Consider the following 15455-nt stretch of genomic DNA (forward strand, 5'->3'; position numbering starts at 1 on the left):
TCCTTTGCTCTTCGTTTTGCATTTTGTCTCATTAGCATTAAAAAGTCTTTGGCAGTAAGTGGAAAAAACAGAGTAAGTTCCATTTGGATTCGACTAAAATCATTTTAACGCACATCATGTCGTAATTTATCGTAAGCAGGAACTTCGCAGAAGGTCTTGAAGGCAACATAAGTGCATTTATGGGGGTTAAAGACCATTTCACACTATTTGTCCAAAGTTTGCTTCAGTGCAACAAGGCATTTGCAAAACAAAAGGCTTGATGAAAGCTGATGACGTGGTTCAGAAGTTAATATTTGCTAATGATGTTTGTAAAAGAACATGATCATTATACATCGTCGGTTAAGCCCTCACCTTTTTCAATTTTCATAACCCTGTTTTATGCTTCAGTGAACCAAACAGGACAAATAATCAGAAACAAACGAAAATACCAGCTTACAGAAATAACAGCTTCAGATATTTGGTCAAATTATGCTGCGGTTTTATTGTGATGGCAAACTGTAATCAATTGGATGCAGAGTTTTTGGTTTAAAAAGTGCAAAAGCCACTGATGTGTGAAAAGCTATCAAGAAGCTCATGAACATGGTTCAGTTTTCCTTTTTTGAGTTAAAGATTTTTTATGTCTTCAACTGGTGTGCTCATGCTGTTTAGGCATATAATTAATAGCCTGGAAATACACAAAACGTGTCACTCAATCATCACTTGGACATGCAAATTGGAAATTTTACATCCAAAAAGCAGTTCAGATGAGGACTCTGATCATAAATCAAGAAGAGAAACTGTAAGAGGTGACGTGCCTGGCTTTGCCTTTTCTTGGATGTCTTTTGAGAGAAAAAAGTGCTCGAGTTTGATATCTTGATATGGTTATAATCGAAAGCCCCGGGGTATGAATATGAATTTAACGAGCACAAGAGGGAAGAGCTCTCGCCAGCTCGCCGGTCGCCTCTAATCTATTAAGTGTGAAAAAGGTGCGAAAGACTAGGCTGGACTGACTTTTAGGAAGCATTGCTGAGGTTTTGTGTTAGGATCAGCTTTTCTTTTGTGTTTTCTATCTGCTTCAGGACATTTCAACTCTAATTCAGTACACATTTCCAGCTTGCTTGTGTAATGGATTAATGTTGGAGACCAAATGTTCCCAACAACAACAATATTGGATGGATGCATGGCTACACTAAAAAAATAAACAAAAATCTCTTCTCAAACAAAAAGATATATTCATGCATGGCTACACTCTTAAAAATAAAGGTGCTTCTCGGTGCCATAGAAGAACCTTTGTTGTCTAAATGGTTCCATAAAAAACCTTTAACACCTAAGAAACCTTTCTGTTTCACAAAAGGTTCTTTGTGGCAAAAGAGGGTTCTTCAGATTATAAAAAGATTCAAGATTCAAGATTCAAGATTTTTTTATTTGTCACATACACAATTATATAGAGCATATATAACCAGCAGTGAAATGTGAGTCAGGTCCGCTCCATGGACAGTGCAATTATTAAAGAATACAACACAGATGAAAATATACATAAATATAGCTATGAAAGAATGAAATAAAAGTAAACAATAAAAATATAAGAATAAAATATAAAATATATAAAGAGATGTATACTGTAGAATTAAATATATAGTGGAAAATAATGTGCATGAAAGTAAACTGTAGTCTTAAATATTAAGATACACAGGAATGTACAAGAGGCAAATGTGCAAACAGGTTGACACTTTCAGTATGTCAATGTGAGGTACTGAATGATGAATATCTTACTGATAAAGTGAATATTAAGCGGAGACATGAAGATGTTAAGAGGCTGGTTTTGAGTTTAGGAGCCTGATGGCCTGGGGGAAGAAACTCCTCCTAAGTCTCTCAGTTTTTGACATCAGGCTACGGAAACGCTTACCAGATGGCAGCAAAGTGAAAAGATGGTTACTGGGGTGAATGGAGTCCTTGATTATTTTTTAACAGCTCTGCTTTTGCAGCGTTTGAGGTAGATGTCCTGCAGAGAGGGGAGAGCAGACCCTGAGATGCGCTCAGCTAAGCGCACAACTCTCTGCAGGGCTTTGCAGTCATGACTGGAGCTGTTCCCATACCACACTGAGATACACTGAGTCAATACACTTTCAATGGCCCCTGAATAGAAAGTTTTCAGGATTGCAGGTGAAACCCTGAATTCTCTCAGCTGTCGCAGATGGTACAGTCTTTGCCTGGCTTTATTAACCTGAGTTTGAATGTGTGTAGTCCAAGTCAGGTCCTCGGGGGTGTTTACACCAAGGTACTTGAAGCTGCTCACCCTCTCCACAGGGGTCCCGCTGATCATAAGAGGAGTATAGGGCTGCTGCTGTTTCTTCCTGAAGTCAACAATCAGCTCTTTAGTTTTGCTCACATTCAGAGAGAGACGATTGTCCTGGCACCATGATGTTAATTTCTCTACCTCATCCAAGTATGCGGTCTCATTATTGTTGGAAATGAGGCCCAGAACCACAGTATCATCAGCAAATTTAATAATAGATGTGGAGCTGTGGGAAGACACGCAGTCATGTAGAGCAGGGGACTCAGGACACAGCCCTGTGGAGCTCCTACGTTCAGGGTGATGGAGTTAGAGGTGAACTGGCCTACTTTCACCACTTGAGGTCTGCCGGAAATCAAGAATCCAGTTGCATAGTGAAGAATTCAGGCCGAGGTCCATGAGTTTAGAAGCTAGCGTGATGGGGACTATAGTATTGAAAGCTGAGCTATAGTCGATAAATAGCAGCCTTACATAGTTCCTGTTATTGCTGTCAGTGTGTGTGAGAGAAGAGTGCAGGATGTGAAAGATGGCATCATCAGTGGATCTGTTGGGGCGATAGGCAAACTGAAGAGGGTCTAAAGTATCCGGGATGGAGGAGCTGATGAAGTTTTTAACCAGACCCTCAAAGACCTTCATGACTATTGATGTGAGGGCAACTGGACGATAGTCATTCAGGCAAGAGGGGTTATTGTTCTTAGGCACAGGGATGATGACAGATTTTGTGAAGGAGGTGGGAACCACAGATGTAGCAAGAGACTCATTAAAAATGGATGTAAACAAACCAGCGAGCTGATCAGCACAGGACCGCAGAATACGGGCAGAAATCCCATCAGGTCCGGCTGCTTTCCTGACATTCACTCGCTTTAGAGCCCTCCGAACCTCGTCCTCAGACACGGTGATTATATGATTATCGCTGCTCTGACTGCTGCTTCCTGACGCGCTGGTCGGCAGACTCGCGCTGCACAGATTGCTTTCAAAGCAGCCGTAGAAAGTGTTTAGCTCGTCAGCCAGCGATGGATCTGCTCTCACCTCTGCAGTGGATTTATTTCCAAAGGCACAGATGGTTCTTAGTCCTTGCCACATGCGTCGGGAGTCATTGAGCTGGAAATGTGACTCTATTCGTTCCCTGTATCGGAGTTTGGCGGCTCTTACTGCCGCGCGTCGGAGAGCATAGCACGATGCTTTGTACTCACTCATGTTTCCCGACAAAAGACCGGCGTTGTAAGCAGCAGTGCGTTTGTTTACTGCTGCACGGATTGTACTGTCAAGAAAGAGACGGTTCTTTAAAGAACCTTTGACTGAATGGTTCTTTGTGGAACCAAAAATGGTTCTTCTATGGCATCGCTCTCTTTCAAGCACCTTTATTTTTAAGAGTGTTGCAGGATATATAATAAATGACTGGACAAAGAAAGAAAGAAAGAAAGAAAGAAAGAAAGAAAAAGCTCTTTTGCCACAAAAAAGGGATCTTGGCACAGTCTGTAGTTGCTTATTGCTTTAATTGCCTCAATCTGAATTCTGAATCTGAATTAAGACACAAGAACATGTTCAGGAATGACTGATCAAACTCACCATATTGAGTGACTGTGGCAGAAGTCCAGAGCTGAGATGATCTGTCTGAAGAACTTTCGAGCTTCTTTGGGTGTTAATCGGCCCTTCTTTACCAGATAATCAAACAGCTCTCCACCTGACACGTGCTCTAAAACCAAATACCTGCAAACAGAAACAAGACCGAGAAAAACAACATTATGGATCCTGACATGATTCTTACTGAAACAGGGAGTTTGTGCAGGACATGTAGATGAGCCAGACTTTGGTTTATATAACAGTAAACATCCTTTTGTGTACGATGAACCATGGCTGAATTTGGAATAGCAGACTTTGCATACTACTTCTTAGATATAAAAATGAACTAAAAATATTAAGTGTGTATGCTAGAATGTTATTCTAAATTCGGCCCACAATTAACTTGCAACTTACTGCTGCTCACTCGGACAAACAAATGGAGTTGCTAAGTGTCTTACAATGACAGCTGTCAGTGTGAAAACCTTGTCACAGGATGTTTATTTAATTATTATTATTATTTTTTTGGACACAGAAGGACCATTATTCAAGTGGGACTTAAATATAACACTCAAATACAAAAATAAAAATCACAAAACAATAAGGAAAAGAATATATCACAATACAAATGGGTGAAGCCTCATGTTATGATTGTCACAATTGCAATGAGAACATCCTGGATCAACAGCGTTCATGTACTGCAGTGTAAGATTAAATTAATTTACATTTAACCAGTTTAATATGGAGAGGCGCTAAAATGTTGACCTTCGTTTATGAGTTTTTGACCTACACTGTACATGCCGCGTTGCACTGATGCGCTGTTGTCTTTCAAACCAAAGCATAAATACACATGAAAAAATGTATCCTTGTGGCGTGGCTGATACAGAAGAGCATATGCCGCCTGCGTACAGCTCAGATTTGCCAAAATGGTCCTACGGTAATTTGGAGAGACACAGAGGAGAGGAATTGTTGAATAAAGTCGTTATTTTTGTTTTCTTCATGTACAAAAAGTGTTCTCGTCATTTCATAACATTACGGTTGAATCACTGATGGCAGATGGACTATTCTGACAATGCTTTTCATACTTTTCTGGACCTTGACACTTGTGTTCCAAAGACGAACAAAGCTTTTACATGTTTGAAATGACATGGGGGTAAGTGAATAATGACAAAATGTTCATTTTGGGATGGAGTATCCCTTTAAACCACTGCAAATTACGTAATGTGGCTCCATCCAAAATCACACACTTCCCTAATATTAGGCAATAAACAAAGCACATTTGATGGACACAAAACTATCCCATGAGGCCATGAGAGAGGATTTGCGGTAAATCAAGCAACTGACGAATGTAGATTACATTCATAGTCAATATTCTTCATCATTTATAATTTATGTCATTCGCAATGCTTCATGGGATTGTGGACAAAAATTTGATTGGACTAGACCATGAGTCGTAATCACTTAGGAGAACACTAGCATGTAAAGTGAATACCATCAAAGCTAACAAATATGGATTTCATGAAGTCTATACCAAAACCTCATTAACAAAACTAATGATTTCCTCAAGATGCTTTTAAAAGCATCTGTTGAAATCTCAAAGAGAATAGACAATTTCATCCTCCTAGTATGGGAGATATTCGTTTAAACAAGCAACCAGCGTCGAGAGTGATTCTCTTTGGTTGAAGGTTGTAATACGCTGAGAAATACTGGACTGACAGCTTCCATTCTACAGCAGCCGAGCGGCGAGAACTGAAAGTGCACAATAGAAGCTGAGTGTTAAGATAAAAGGGATACAAGCAAGTAAACACCATAAAACTTTTAGTGAGTTTTAGTTTTAAGTCTCCTTGACGATAACATGCTGTTATGGTTTGAAATTAAGGCTGTTTCTGAAAGATGTTCTGTCAGGGAAAGTTTGGAGGACTACAGCGTCTGAACGAACCGAACGTTTTTATGCTTCTGTAGAGAAAGAGTCTTCAAATACAAACACTCACACACTACGAGTCAAAAGAAGCGAGTCGGTGTCATAAACAATAATTAAACAACATTTGAGCCTGTGTGTGTTACTCTTCCAAACCAAAACAATTGCCAGCGAGTGGTTTGTATCTGTGTTTTGATGCTGCTTTACCTTCACTCAGTTCTTTCTTTTTGCAACTAAACTGAATCTCAAGCCATTAAATTTACTACTCTGTTTCATCACTGTCAATGCATTTTCTAATGCTCAAACGATACAAATGCAAGTGTGAGGTTGCTTTTACACAATAGCTCAATACACAAGTTAATGCAGAGATACTTACATTTTAGACATATATTGTACTTTATTTTGTCTTTTTTGCTACATAAGCAATATTAGTTCCAAATGAAGTAACAACAATCAAGTGTAGCTGCTCCAAGTAATGCATACAAGGTGTTTTCAATCATTGTTTAAACAAATTGAGTGAATGATTCAATGAATCATTTGGCGCCACCTACTGACGTAACCTTATAGAGTCACTGAAAAGAAGTGTTAAGAACACAAAACTGTGTTATATAGCATAGAATGACTATCATATTAATATACCATGATTTATGCATTGTAAAAACAATAAACATGGTAAAAAGTGCAGTATTACCGTGATAAGTGGTGTGAATTATAAAACTGTGGAGTTCTTCAAAACTGAGAATACTTAGAAGTGACGAGGTAAACAGAAACAAACAACATGATTGGTAGTGTAAGATTACTTTTACATAATAGCACAAATTAATAAAGATAATTATATATTAGACATATATTGGCATTTGTTTTGTATTTTTTGCCCCATTAGCAAAATAGGTCTAAATGAAGTCAAAACAATCATCCAAAGTGTCTCCAAGTAACACAGCAGAAGTGATTAAGCTCTTAATGAATCAGTGTTTAAACGAACTGGTTGAGTGAATGATTCAATTAATCACTTGTCACCACTTGGTGAAATTCACTGAACGAAGTAATAATACGATGACACTGTGTTATAAAGCAGAGAATGATTTATATTTCATATATGGTAAGAATGGTAAACGGTAAAAAAAAAAAAAAAAAAAGGACATATTACCATGATACCAAGTGATGTATTTTTTTTTTTTATGAAACTCATGTGGTGCTTCAAAACTGAAGAAAATATAAACAAGTGAGTGATGAGGTAATCATTTTTATGAAGATTTGTTGATGCCAAAAAATGCTAAGTGAATTATCGTGGCCCCATTAGCAGCTCTCAAACTGCTGTGACTAACAGGCTGCTTCACACTTTCATCATTAAGAGTGTTTTAGCACCAGCAGAATCACTTTCTTACAAAACCTTTTAAGATCAAACACATTTACACTTGCATTTCTGCCAAACTTTTAGGCTATAGACACCAAACTTTGTTTGTTTTTGCTCTACACTCACATTCTGGATTTGCAATCCTAATCATATTTAATCTTTATTAAATAATTATTTATTAATAATATCTTTATAGATTTCACTAATACTATATTTATTAATAATGTCTATAAATATACTGAATATTAACATTTAATCATTTAGCAGACACTTTTATCCAAAGCGACTTACAAATGAGGACAATGGAAGCAATCAAAATCAACAAAAGAGCAATGATATGCAAGTGCTATAACAAGTCTCAGTTAGATAAATGCAGTACACATAGCAAGTTTTTTTTATTATTATTATATAATAAATAAAAAAGAAAACAGAATAGAAAAAGAACAAAGCAAGGTAGTGTTAGTTAGTTTTTTTTTTTTTTTTGTTAATTGTATAAAAAATTAAAAGAAAACAGATAGAATACAAAAAGATTAGCAAGCTAGTGTAAGTTTTTTTTAAGAATATAATTAGAATAGAGAGTGCTAGAGTTAGAAGGTCAAATAAAGATGGAACAGATGTGTTTTTAGCCAATTCTTGAAGACGGCTAAGGACTGAGATGCTCGGACTGAGTTGGGCAGGTCATTCCACCAGGAGGGAACATTTAATTTAAAAGTCTGTGAAAGTGATTTTTTGCCTCTCTGGGATGACACAATAAAGTGACGTTCACTTCCAGAATGCAAGCTTCTAGAGGCATATAAGTCTGAAGTAATGAATTTAGGTAAAGGGGTGCAGAGCCAGTGGTGATTTTGTCAGCAAACATTAATCCATTGAATTTTATGTGAGCAGCTGTTGGTAGCCAGCGCAAATTGATAAACAGAGGAGTGACGTGCATTCTTTTCAGCTCATTAAAAAATAATCTTGCTGCTGCGTTCTGGATTAATTGTAAAGGTTTGCTAGAACTAGCTGAAAGACCTGCTAAGAGAGCATTGCAATAGTCCAGCCTGGACAGAACAAGGAGTTGTGAAGTATGTTCCGAAAGAAAAGGCCTGACCGTCTTGATGTTGAATAAAGCAAATCTGCAGGACCGCATTTTAGAATTGCATTTTAGAAATGCGGTCTGAGAAAGTCAGCTGATCATTAATCATAACTCCAAGGTTTCTGGCTGTTTTTGAAGGAGTTATGGTTGATGTGCCTAACTGGATGGTGAAATTGTTATGAAACGATGGGTTTGATGGAACCACAAGCAGTTCCGTCTTCACAACATTGATATTAAAATAAAGGTACAAAAAAAAGCAAGAAATACAAGCTAAAAAACCAAAAACTATAGCAACAACATTCGAACAGAATGAGAGGTATAATAGATAGAGTTGAGTGTCATCAGCATAGCAGTGATATGAAGAGCCATGTTTCTGAATGACAGAAACCTAGTGATGCCATGTAGACAGATAAGAGAAGTGGTCCAAGAACTGAGCCCTGAGGCACCCCAGTAGTTAGATGTTGCGACTTGGACACCTCACCTCTCCAAGATACCTTGAAGGACCTATCTGAGATGTAAGACTCAAACCACTTGGGCGCAGTTGCTGAGATGCCCTTGCCAATAGGGTTGACAGGAGGATCTGGTGGTTAATTGTGTCAAAAGCAGCGGACAGATCCAGCAAGATAAGTATTGAAGATTTGGAATCCGCTCTTGCCCATCGTAGGGCTTCAACAACTGAGAGCAAGGCAGTCTCGTTTGAATGTCCACTTCTGAAACCAGACTGGTTGCTGTTGAGGAGGTTGTTGTGTGTGAGAAAGGCAGAGACTTGGTTGAACACTACTCGTTCAAGTGTTTTTGCAATGAAAGGTAGAAAGGAAACTGGTCTGGAGTTCTCTAAAAGAGATGGGTTAAGGGCGGGTTTCTTAAGTAGTGGGGTTATACGAGCCTGTCTAAATGCTGAGGTAAAAACACTACTGTGAAGTGGTGTTAACGATGTGAGTGAGTGCAGGTACAACTGAAATGGCTTGAAGGAGATGAGATAGAATAGGATCAAGCGGACAAGTAGTAGGGTGATTGGAAAGGATGAGTTTGGAGACTTCTGCCTCAGAGAGTGAAGAGAAGGATGTGAACGAGTGTATGTTTGCTGATAAGATGTGCTTGACAGATTGTGGTGAGGAAAATTGTGCACTGATGGTTTTAATTTTATCAATGAAGAATGTGGCAAAGTCATCAGCTGTTAGAGTTGATGAAGGAGGGGGAGGAGGAGGGCAAAGCAGCAAGGAAAATTTTTTAAAGAGCATGCGAGAGTAAGACAAATTGTTAATTTTTTTATGATAATATGTCCTTTTAGCAGTGGAGACATTAGCGGAATACTACAAATTAATTAAAAAATAAGCATAGCAATATTCCATCAAGAAACTTATACTTACAAATATTTCTTATTTTCATAGACGTCGTGCAACTTTAATACATGTGGATGTTCTATTAGCTTCAAGATGGCAATCTCTCGCTCCACCTGTGGAGAAATAAGATAAAAAAGATATTGAATTCACAGCACCAATGATTCAACTATAGTAGGCAACAATACGAATCAAATAAAACATGTAACATTTCATTCATTCATTTATCTTTCATAAATGAATACTGACAAACCTATAATGGGTACTTTAACTACACATTGTCATACAAACAAGCAGTAGTTAGATATAAGATCAAGCTGCATATTTCTGATTCATTAAAATAACCGACTTATTGATGTCATTTTTCTTCAATAAACAACCACTACCAACCACGTATTATTTTTATAAAATACTAAAAAGAACTGACTTATAAGATCCATTTATTCATGAATCGGACTGCACTGTTGTGCATTTCCCAAAAGCATCATTAGTTAACTATATAGTCACAAGTTCCATTGAACTTGGTCACGATGGAACTTGCAACCATAGTTACTTTTGGGAAACCCCTGGTCACATTTTATGTTATTGATTCACTACAACGAATCGACTAAGAGTCATTCATTCAGGAAACAAACTGTACAGATCATGTTTTAGGTTTTTGATTCAGTAAAAATAACAGACTCATTAGAATCATTCATTTGGGAATTGGACTACAGTAGCTGCACTGTATGTATCTGATTCACTAAAAGAACTGACTCATTAGAGTTATTCATTCAGGAATGGGACTGTACTAGTCGCTCTTTACAGCCATTAATTTATTATTCAAACTGTACTGGTCGTGTTTTATGTTTCTGGTTCACTAAAACAATCGACTCCTTGGAGTCATGAATAAGAAATTCAGATTCATTAAAACTCATTAAGACTCAAGTAATTTTTGTGAGAATTTGACTACAGGGATCGCTCTGTTTTACATGAGTCATTTAACCATAGCTAGACGACTTAGCAAAGCCAAATTAACAACATTTTTGTGATTTGGACCGAGTGACCTTCAATACAGATGGTAGACAACCAAAATGGGTACTACCGCCGCGCGTACCGCCGCCGCAGGGCCACGGCGTTAACTGCAAGTCAGTTGCGTGTTAAATTCATACGCGAGACTACCGCCAGGTGGCGCAAAGGGACAGATTGCGAACTGAATGTAATTGTAAAATGAGATAAAAGGAGGAGGTAAAAACAAAAATAACATTATGATATAACATTGTACCATCTTTAAAAAACCATTAAAAAATGTACAGTGAGTTAATTTCAAAATGTAGGATAGTCTTAGGCTACAGTCTAGCCTACTCATCAAAAATTAAAAGAAGACCTTTACACAAAGGATCTTATGCTTGCTATTGTTATTAAACAGTCATTAAATATAAGGCCTATAGGCTATATACGGATAAAAAGCTAAAAAAATCCTTCAGGTTCCATTTGCAGATAGAAATGAGAACGGTCCAGCATTTAGCAATAATTATGATTAATTCTGTTATTATTCTTGATTTTTCAAACTGCTAACACTTTGCATTTTTGAATTATGCCTTTACTGTGTGACCAAAAATTGAGTATTTTCTGTCTCAGCTGTTTGATCGCGGTGGTGCCTCGCGCACATTCATTGGAAACAGTAGCCGTTCACCGTGCCATTCGGCGCGAGCAGCGGTCCACGTTGGCATATTTTTGCTAATTATGATTTTTATTTTTTTCTGTCGATACTGAAACACGCGTGAACTACAAAGCCTATTTTACCTAATGATTAATAGTTAAGCTTGAAATAGGCAACATCACGAATATGGAAACGTTTGGATTTCTCCCGAATGAGAGGCCAACCTTACCTTATGGTTCGCTTTAAATTACTATTCATTTATTTTTTTGTTTGTTTATAGCTAAGCATATTAATATATACTGCAATTTTATTTATCCATTAGAATTATATATTTGTAATTATTGTTCTGTTCTGATAAATTTGTTAAATTTAAAGGATTTGTTGTAAAGTGAAGAGAACTAAAAATATCCTGTTGGCACATTATAACATTATTAGGCCAGCCGTTATTATTTCTGAATGTAATAAAATGCAACTTATACATGACTTATATATTTTTTCCTCTCACAAACTTAATTTATTTTTTAGCCTGTTTTAAAAAATAAATAAATAAATAAATAAAATAAAATAAAATAAAATAACATGCAGCAAACGAAAATAGGCGATTAATCGGTTAAAATTTGTTACTGTGGGGTAATTATAATAACACATTTTGCATATGCATTACAACGTAAATTATTTTTTACATGCAATTATCCAAAATAAAACCAAACAAGATTTGTAATGAAGATAAAACAAATAAGAACAAATGCTGCGCATGCACTCAGCATCACTCGCGCCGCGCAAATCTTGCACGCAGACATTTTACACACCTGCATTTAAATGCGGCTGCAATTTTATTTTTTTTTAACTTAAATTCTATGTAAGCAAGTAACGGCGGCTCCCTTTAAAATCACTGAAGTTGTCTATTAATGAAGCTCTTTTTTACATCATTTGCACTTTGGTGATTATAATGAGAGAACTTGAGTTTAATCGTGAGGACGTTTTATTAATCCGTCCATTCTTTAGAATTTCCATGATTTAGCTAAATCGTGCAGGTTTAATTTATTCATTTCTTGTTTTAATTAGGCCTAAATAATGGGAAAGAAATTATACAGTGCTTCACGTTTTACTAAAATACAGAAAATAATTTATAAAACACGCAACAATTTCTTACAGACAAATATATTTTCCCAAGAAGTTGTCTGTCAAAATAAAGGACAGGTGACGAATAACAAAAATGCATGTTGTTTTATTAAAGGAATTTTAAAATATAAATTAAAATATAGGCCTAATATATGAGAATATTGACATTTTGCATATAAATCCATGTAGCCTAGCTCACTAAAGATAGGCTACCACTTTTAATGCTCTGATGCAAAGTAAACCACAATTTCTTTTGAATAATATAACACATAATTCATATTATATAAATAATACTGCACACCTATTAAATGTGTCAAATCTAAAATATGGTGTAATACTGTGAAGCTTAGAGAAAATATAAGCACAGGCTCAGGCACAGGCTTGACATTTATCCTGCTTGAATTCGTTCTAAGAAATGCACATAACTTCATAGTTATGAAACTTTCATCTGTGAATATTAAATATTTTAACTATAGTGTTTTTCTTTCATTTTCCCTTACTGCAGCCGTCAAATGTAACACATCAGCGAGGCAAAACTGACGTCTATTTGCGAAAATGTGCTTTGATGCGCATGTTTGAAAACTTGTGATTAAAGCGCCACTCAGCGGTCAAAAGCTGAAAATGCACTTTGCAGACGCCGCGGCGGCGGTACGAACGGCGGTAGATGTAACGTTTTGGATGTCCACCTACTGTATGTCACTGCAACTGCAATGTCTGAACTGATACTGCAGTAGTTGGGACCTGAGAGCAGCCAAATTGCAACTTATCCTCCATCAGACAGCTGAACTCTTGAGAGGTTTCATAAATGTAAAATGAAAAATGATGACAGATCAGCAACAAAACCCTCAAGTTCAGATGCCCATGTCAAGTAGAGCAAACCTTTGCAGAATTCTTCAGGAACAGACCATAGTGATACTTTGATACATAAGCATCCTTGTCAGTCTTTTGAATAGACTATGCTTATAAACTGATTCCCACATGCACAAGATAAGCATGTTTTCTCATTGAATCAAGCTTAGGATGACTTGTAAGGCGAGTCTACATGAAAGATCTCTCTGACCTGACAGGAAACCAAAGGAAATCTTAAAATCACAAGCACTTCGCAAAGAACTGAGCTCATAAGTCACAGACCGAACTTAAGATTGCGCCAGTTGTAAGCAAGACAATCATGTTTGATTTACATCACTGTCTTCTGAAATATTCCTAGCATGCTCACCTGCCACTGCAGATCAGAATGGAGGATGGGGACATAGACGATATTTCCCTAACCCACCTGACCCTAATGTTCCACAGCAGCACTTTGATCGTGCCTCTCGAAACCTCCTGAATTACTTGCACTCATCCAAACTCACTACACTCCAGTACAGACCGCTCATGTGACTCTGTGGAGTCAGCCTTCAAGCTTCAGTTGTAACTCTGCAGCTTGACTTTGACCCTGTTTGCTGTTGACCTTTGAAATCGCAGCCAATGATATACAGAAAATTTGCAACATGTATGCATGACACAACGACACAAAGTCATTCAGAGAAAAACATTCCTAATTCTATAAGATCACACCCCCACCTTGAACTTAATGAAAATTCCCACCACATCTCAGTTGATGTTTAGTGATTGAAACGTTCTCTTATGAAAATTACATTTGAACATTTTTAGAATAAACAGACCAACTTCTTTATTAATCTTGCTATGGTTAATTTAATTGGTATTTTGCTACATTGAATTTTATGCATCCTTAATACATAAAATGAAATAATATTTTCACTTTTTTTTGCATAATTTGACAAAATTAGACAATCCAAACTTGACTGGAAATGACACAATAAAAATATTCTGCTCAAAATTATATTTACCTTGATATTTTACACTACTCTTTGGGTTGGTAAGATGTTTTTAAAGTGTCTTATGTTCAATAAGGTTGCATTTATTTGACCAAAAATATAGCAAAAACAGTAATATTGTAATATATTATTACAATTTTAAATACTTGCTTTCAATTTGAAAATATTGTAAAATGCAATTTATACCTGTGATCAAAAAACATTTCTGATGATCAATTTTGTAAACAGTTGAGCTGCTTCCTATTTTTCGGAACCCATGATACATTTTTAAGGAATTTTTGATGAATTATATGTTCAAAACAGTATTTGTTAAAATAGAAATCCTTTGTAACATTATGTCTTTACTATCACTTTTGATCAATTTAATGCATCTTTGCTGAATAAAAATAAAATAATAATGTTAAAAAAAAAAAAAAAACTCTTTTTGACCCAGTGGAAAAGTAGTGTACCTCCTTATTGTATTCACACATATATCATGTTTCATTTCAAGTTCTACACTGACATTGTTCTTTACTTGGTAACCAAATACACAAACTTTTGAAAGAAAAAAAAAGAAAAAATTGTGGTGGAAACGATGATGAAAAACTATAAATAAATAAACAATTAAATAAATTATTTATGGTTAAAAAAGATATTAAATTATTGTGACAAAATAAATTTTACATTTGTATACGATTATTTCACTCTGATTACCATAGTTTGAAAAAATTTAATAATTCTTATTTTTTCATGCACTTTAATATTGAAATAATCTGGGACAATAATAAATAAAATCCACAATAAAATCATAAATACAGTAAGTGGCAATTGAAAATGAAAAATATACCAAGACTTAAACATGGACTTTATCTAACAAAAAAAGCTCAAATCTGTTAGTCTTAACAAAATCCCCTGGGATATAAAGTACAAATGGAAGTTAAAGAAACCCAATTCTGCGGCCCACAGGTTTGTTCCCCGCAAGGAGATCAATCACCACTATTCCCTTCAGCAAAGCACTTAAACACAGGTTTTGCCAAAGGGGATTGTCACTGTAATCATTTGTGGTCCTGCTATATGTGGCAAAAACATAAAGATCCTGAGCCATGCTAATCCAATCTGTCCTGACATTCTATAACTAGCCTAGGTATTCTGGTAAATATCTGGAATGATTTGGCTTCATCAACTGACATCATCTGCTCAACATTGAGTCCTTCGCTTGCTGTTTTAATCAGGCATACAGATGTGATATGACTATTCAGGGAATAAACAATCTGGCCAATGGCTGAAGAGAGAGCTGGAACAGCCATGGAAATCCCGGACAAAGCCATCTTGACAAACGTGGCACCAGACCAAAC

At 36.4% G+C, this 15455-nt stretch overlaps 1 protein-coding gene across 5 annotated transcripts in view; it reads right to left on the minus strand.

Annotated features, from left to right (window-relative positions):
* Positions 1–15455, minus strand: part of LOC109094929 (serine/threonine-protein kinase BRSK2-like) — a 213834-nt gene that overhangs the window by 64813 nt on the left and 133566 nt on the right. For all 5 annotated transcript variants that reach the window (XM_042752883.1, XM_042752887.1, XM_042752886.1 and 2 more), the window contains exons 3-4: positions 9550–9635; positions 3842–3982 (exon numbers count right to left, since the gene is read on the minus strand). In XM_042752883.1, the coding sequence (XP_042608817.1) occupies positions 3842–3982; positions 9550–9635 (227 nt within the window). The remainder of the gene's footprint in view (positions 1–3841; positions 3983–9549; positions 9636–15455) is intronic.

Source organism: Cyprinus carpio, chromosome B25 (genome assembly GCF_018340385.1).
Source record: "Cyprinus carpio isolate SPL01 chromosome B25, ASM1834038v1, whole genome shotgun sequence".
Taxonomy (NCBI): domain Eukaryota; kingdom Metazoa; phylum Chordata; class Actinopteri; order Cypriniformes; family Cyprinidae; genus Cyprinus; species Cyprinus carpio.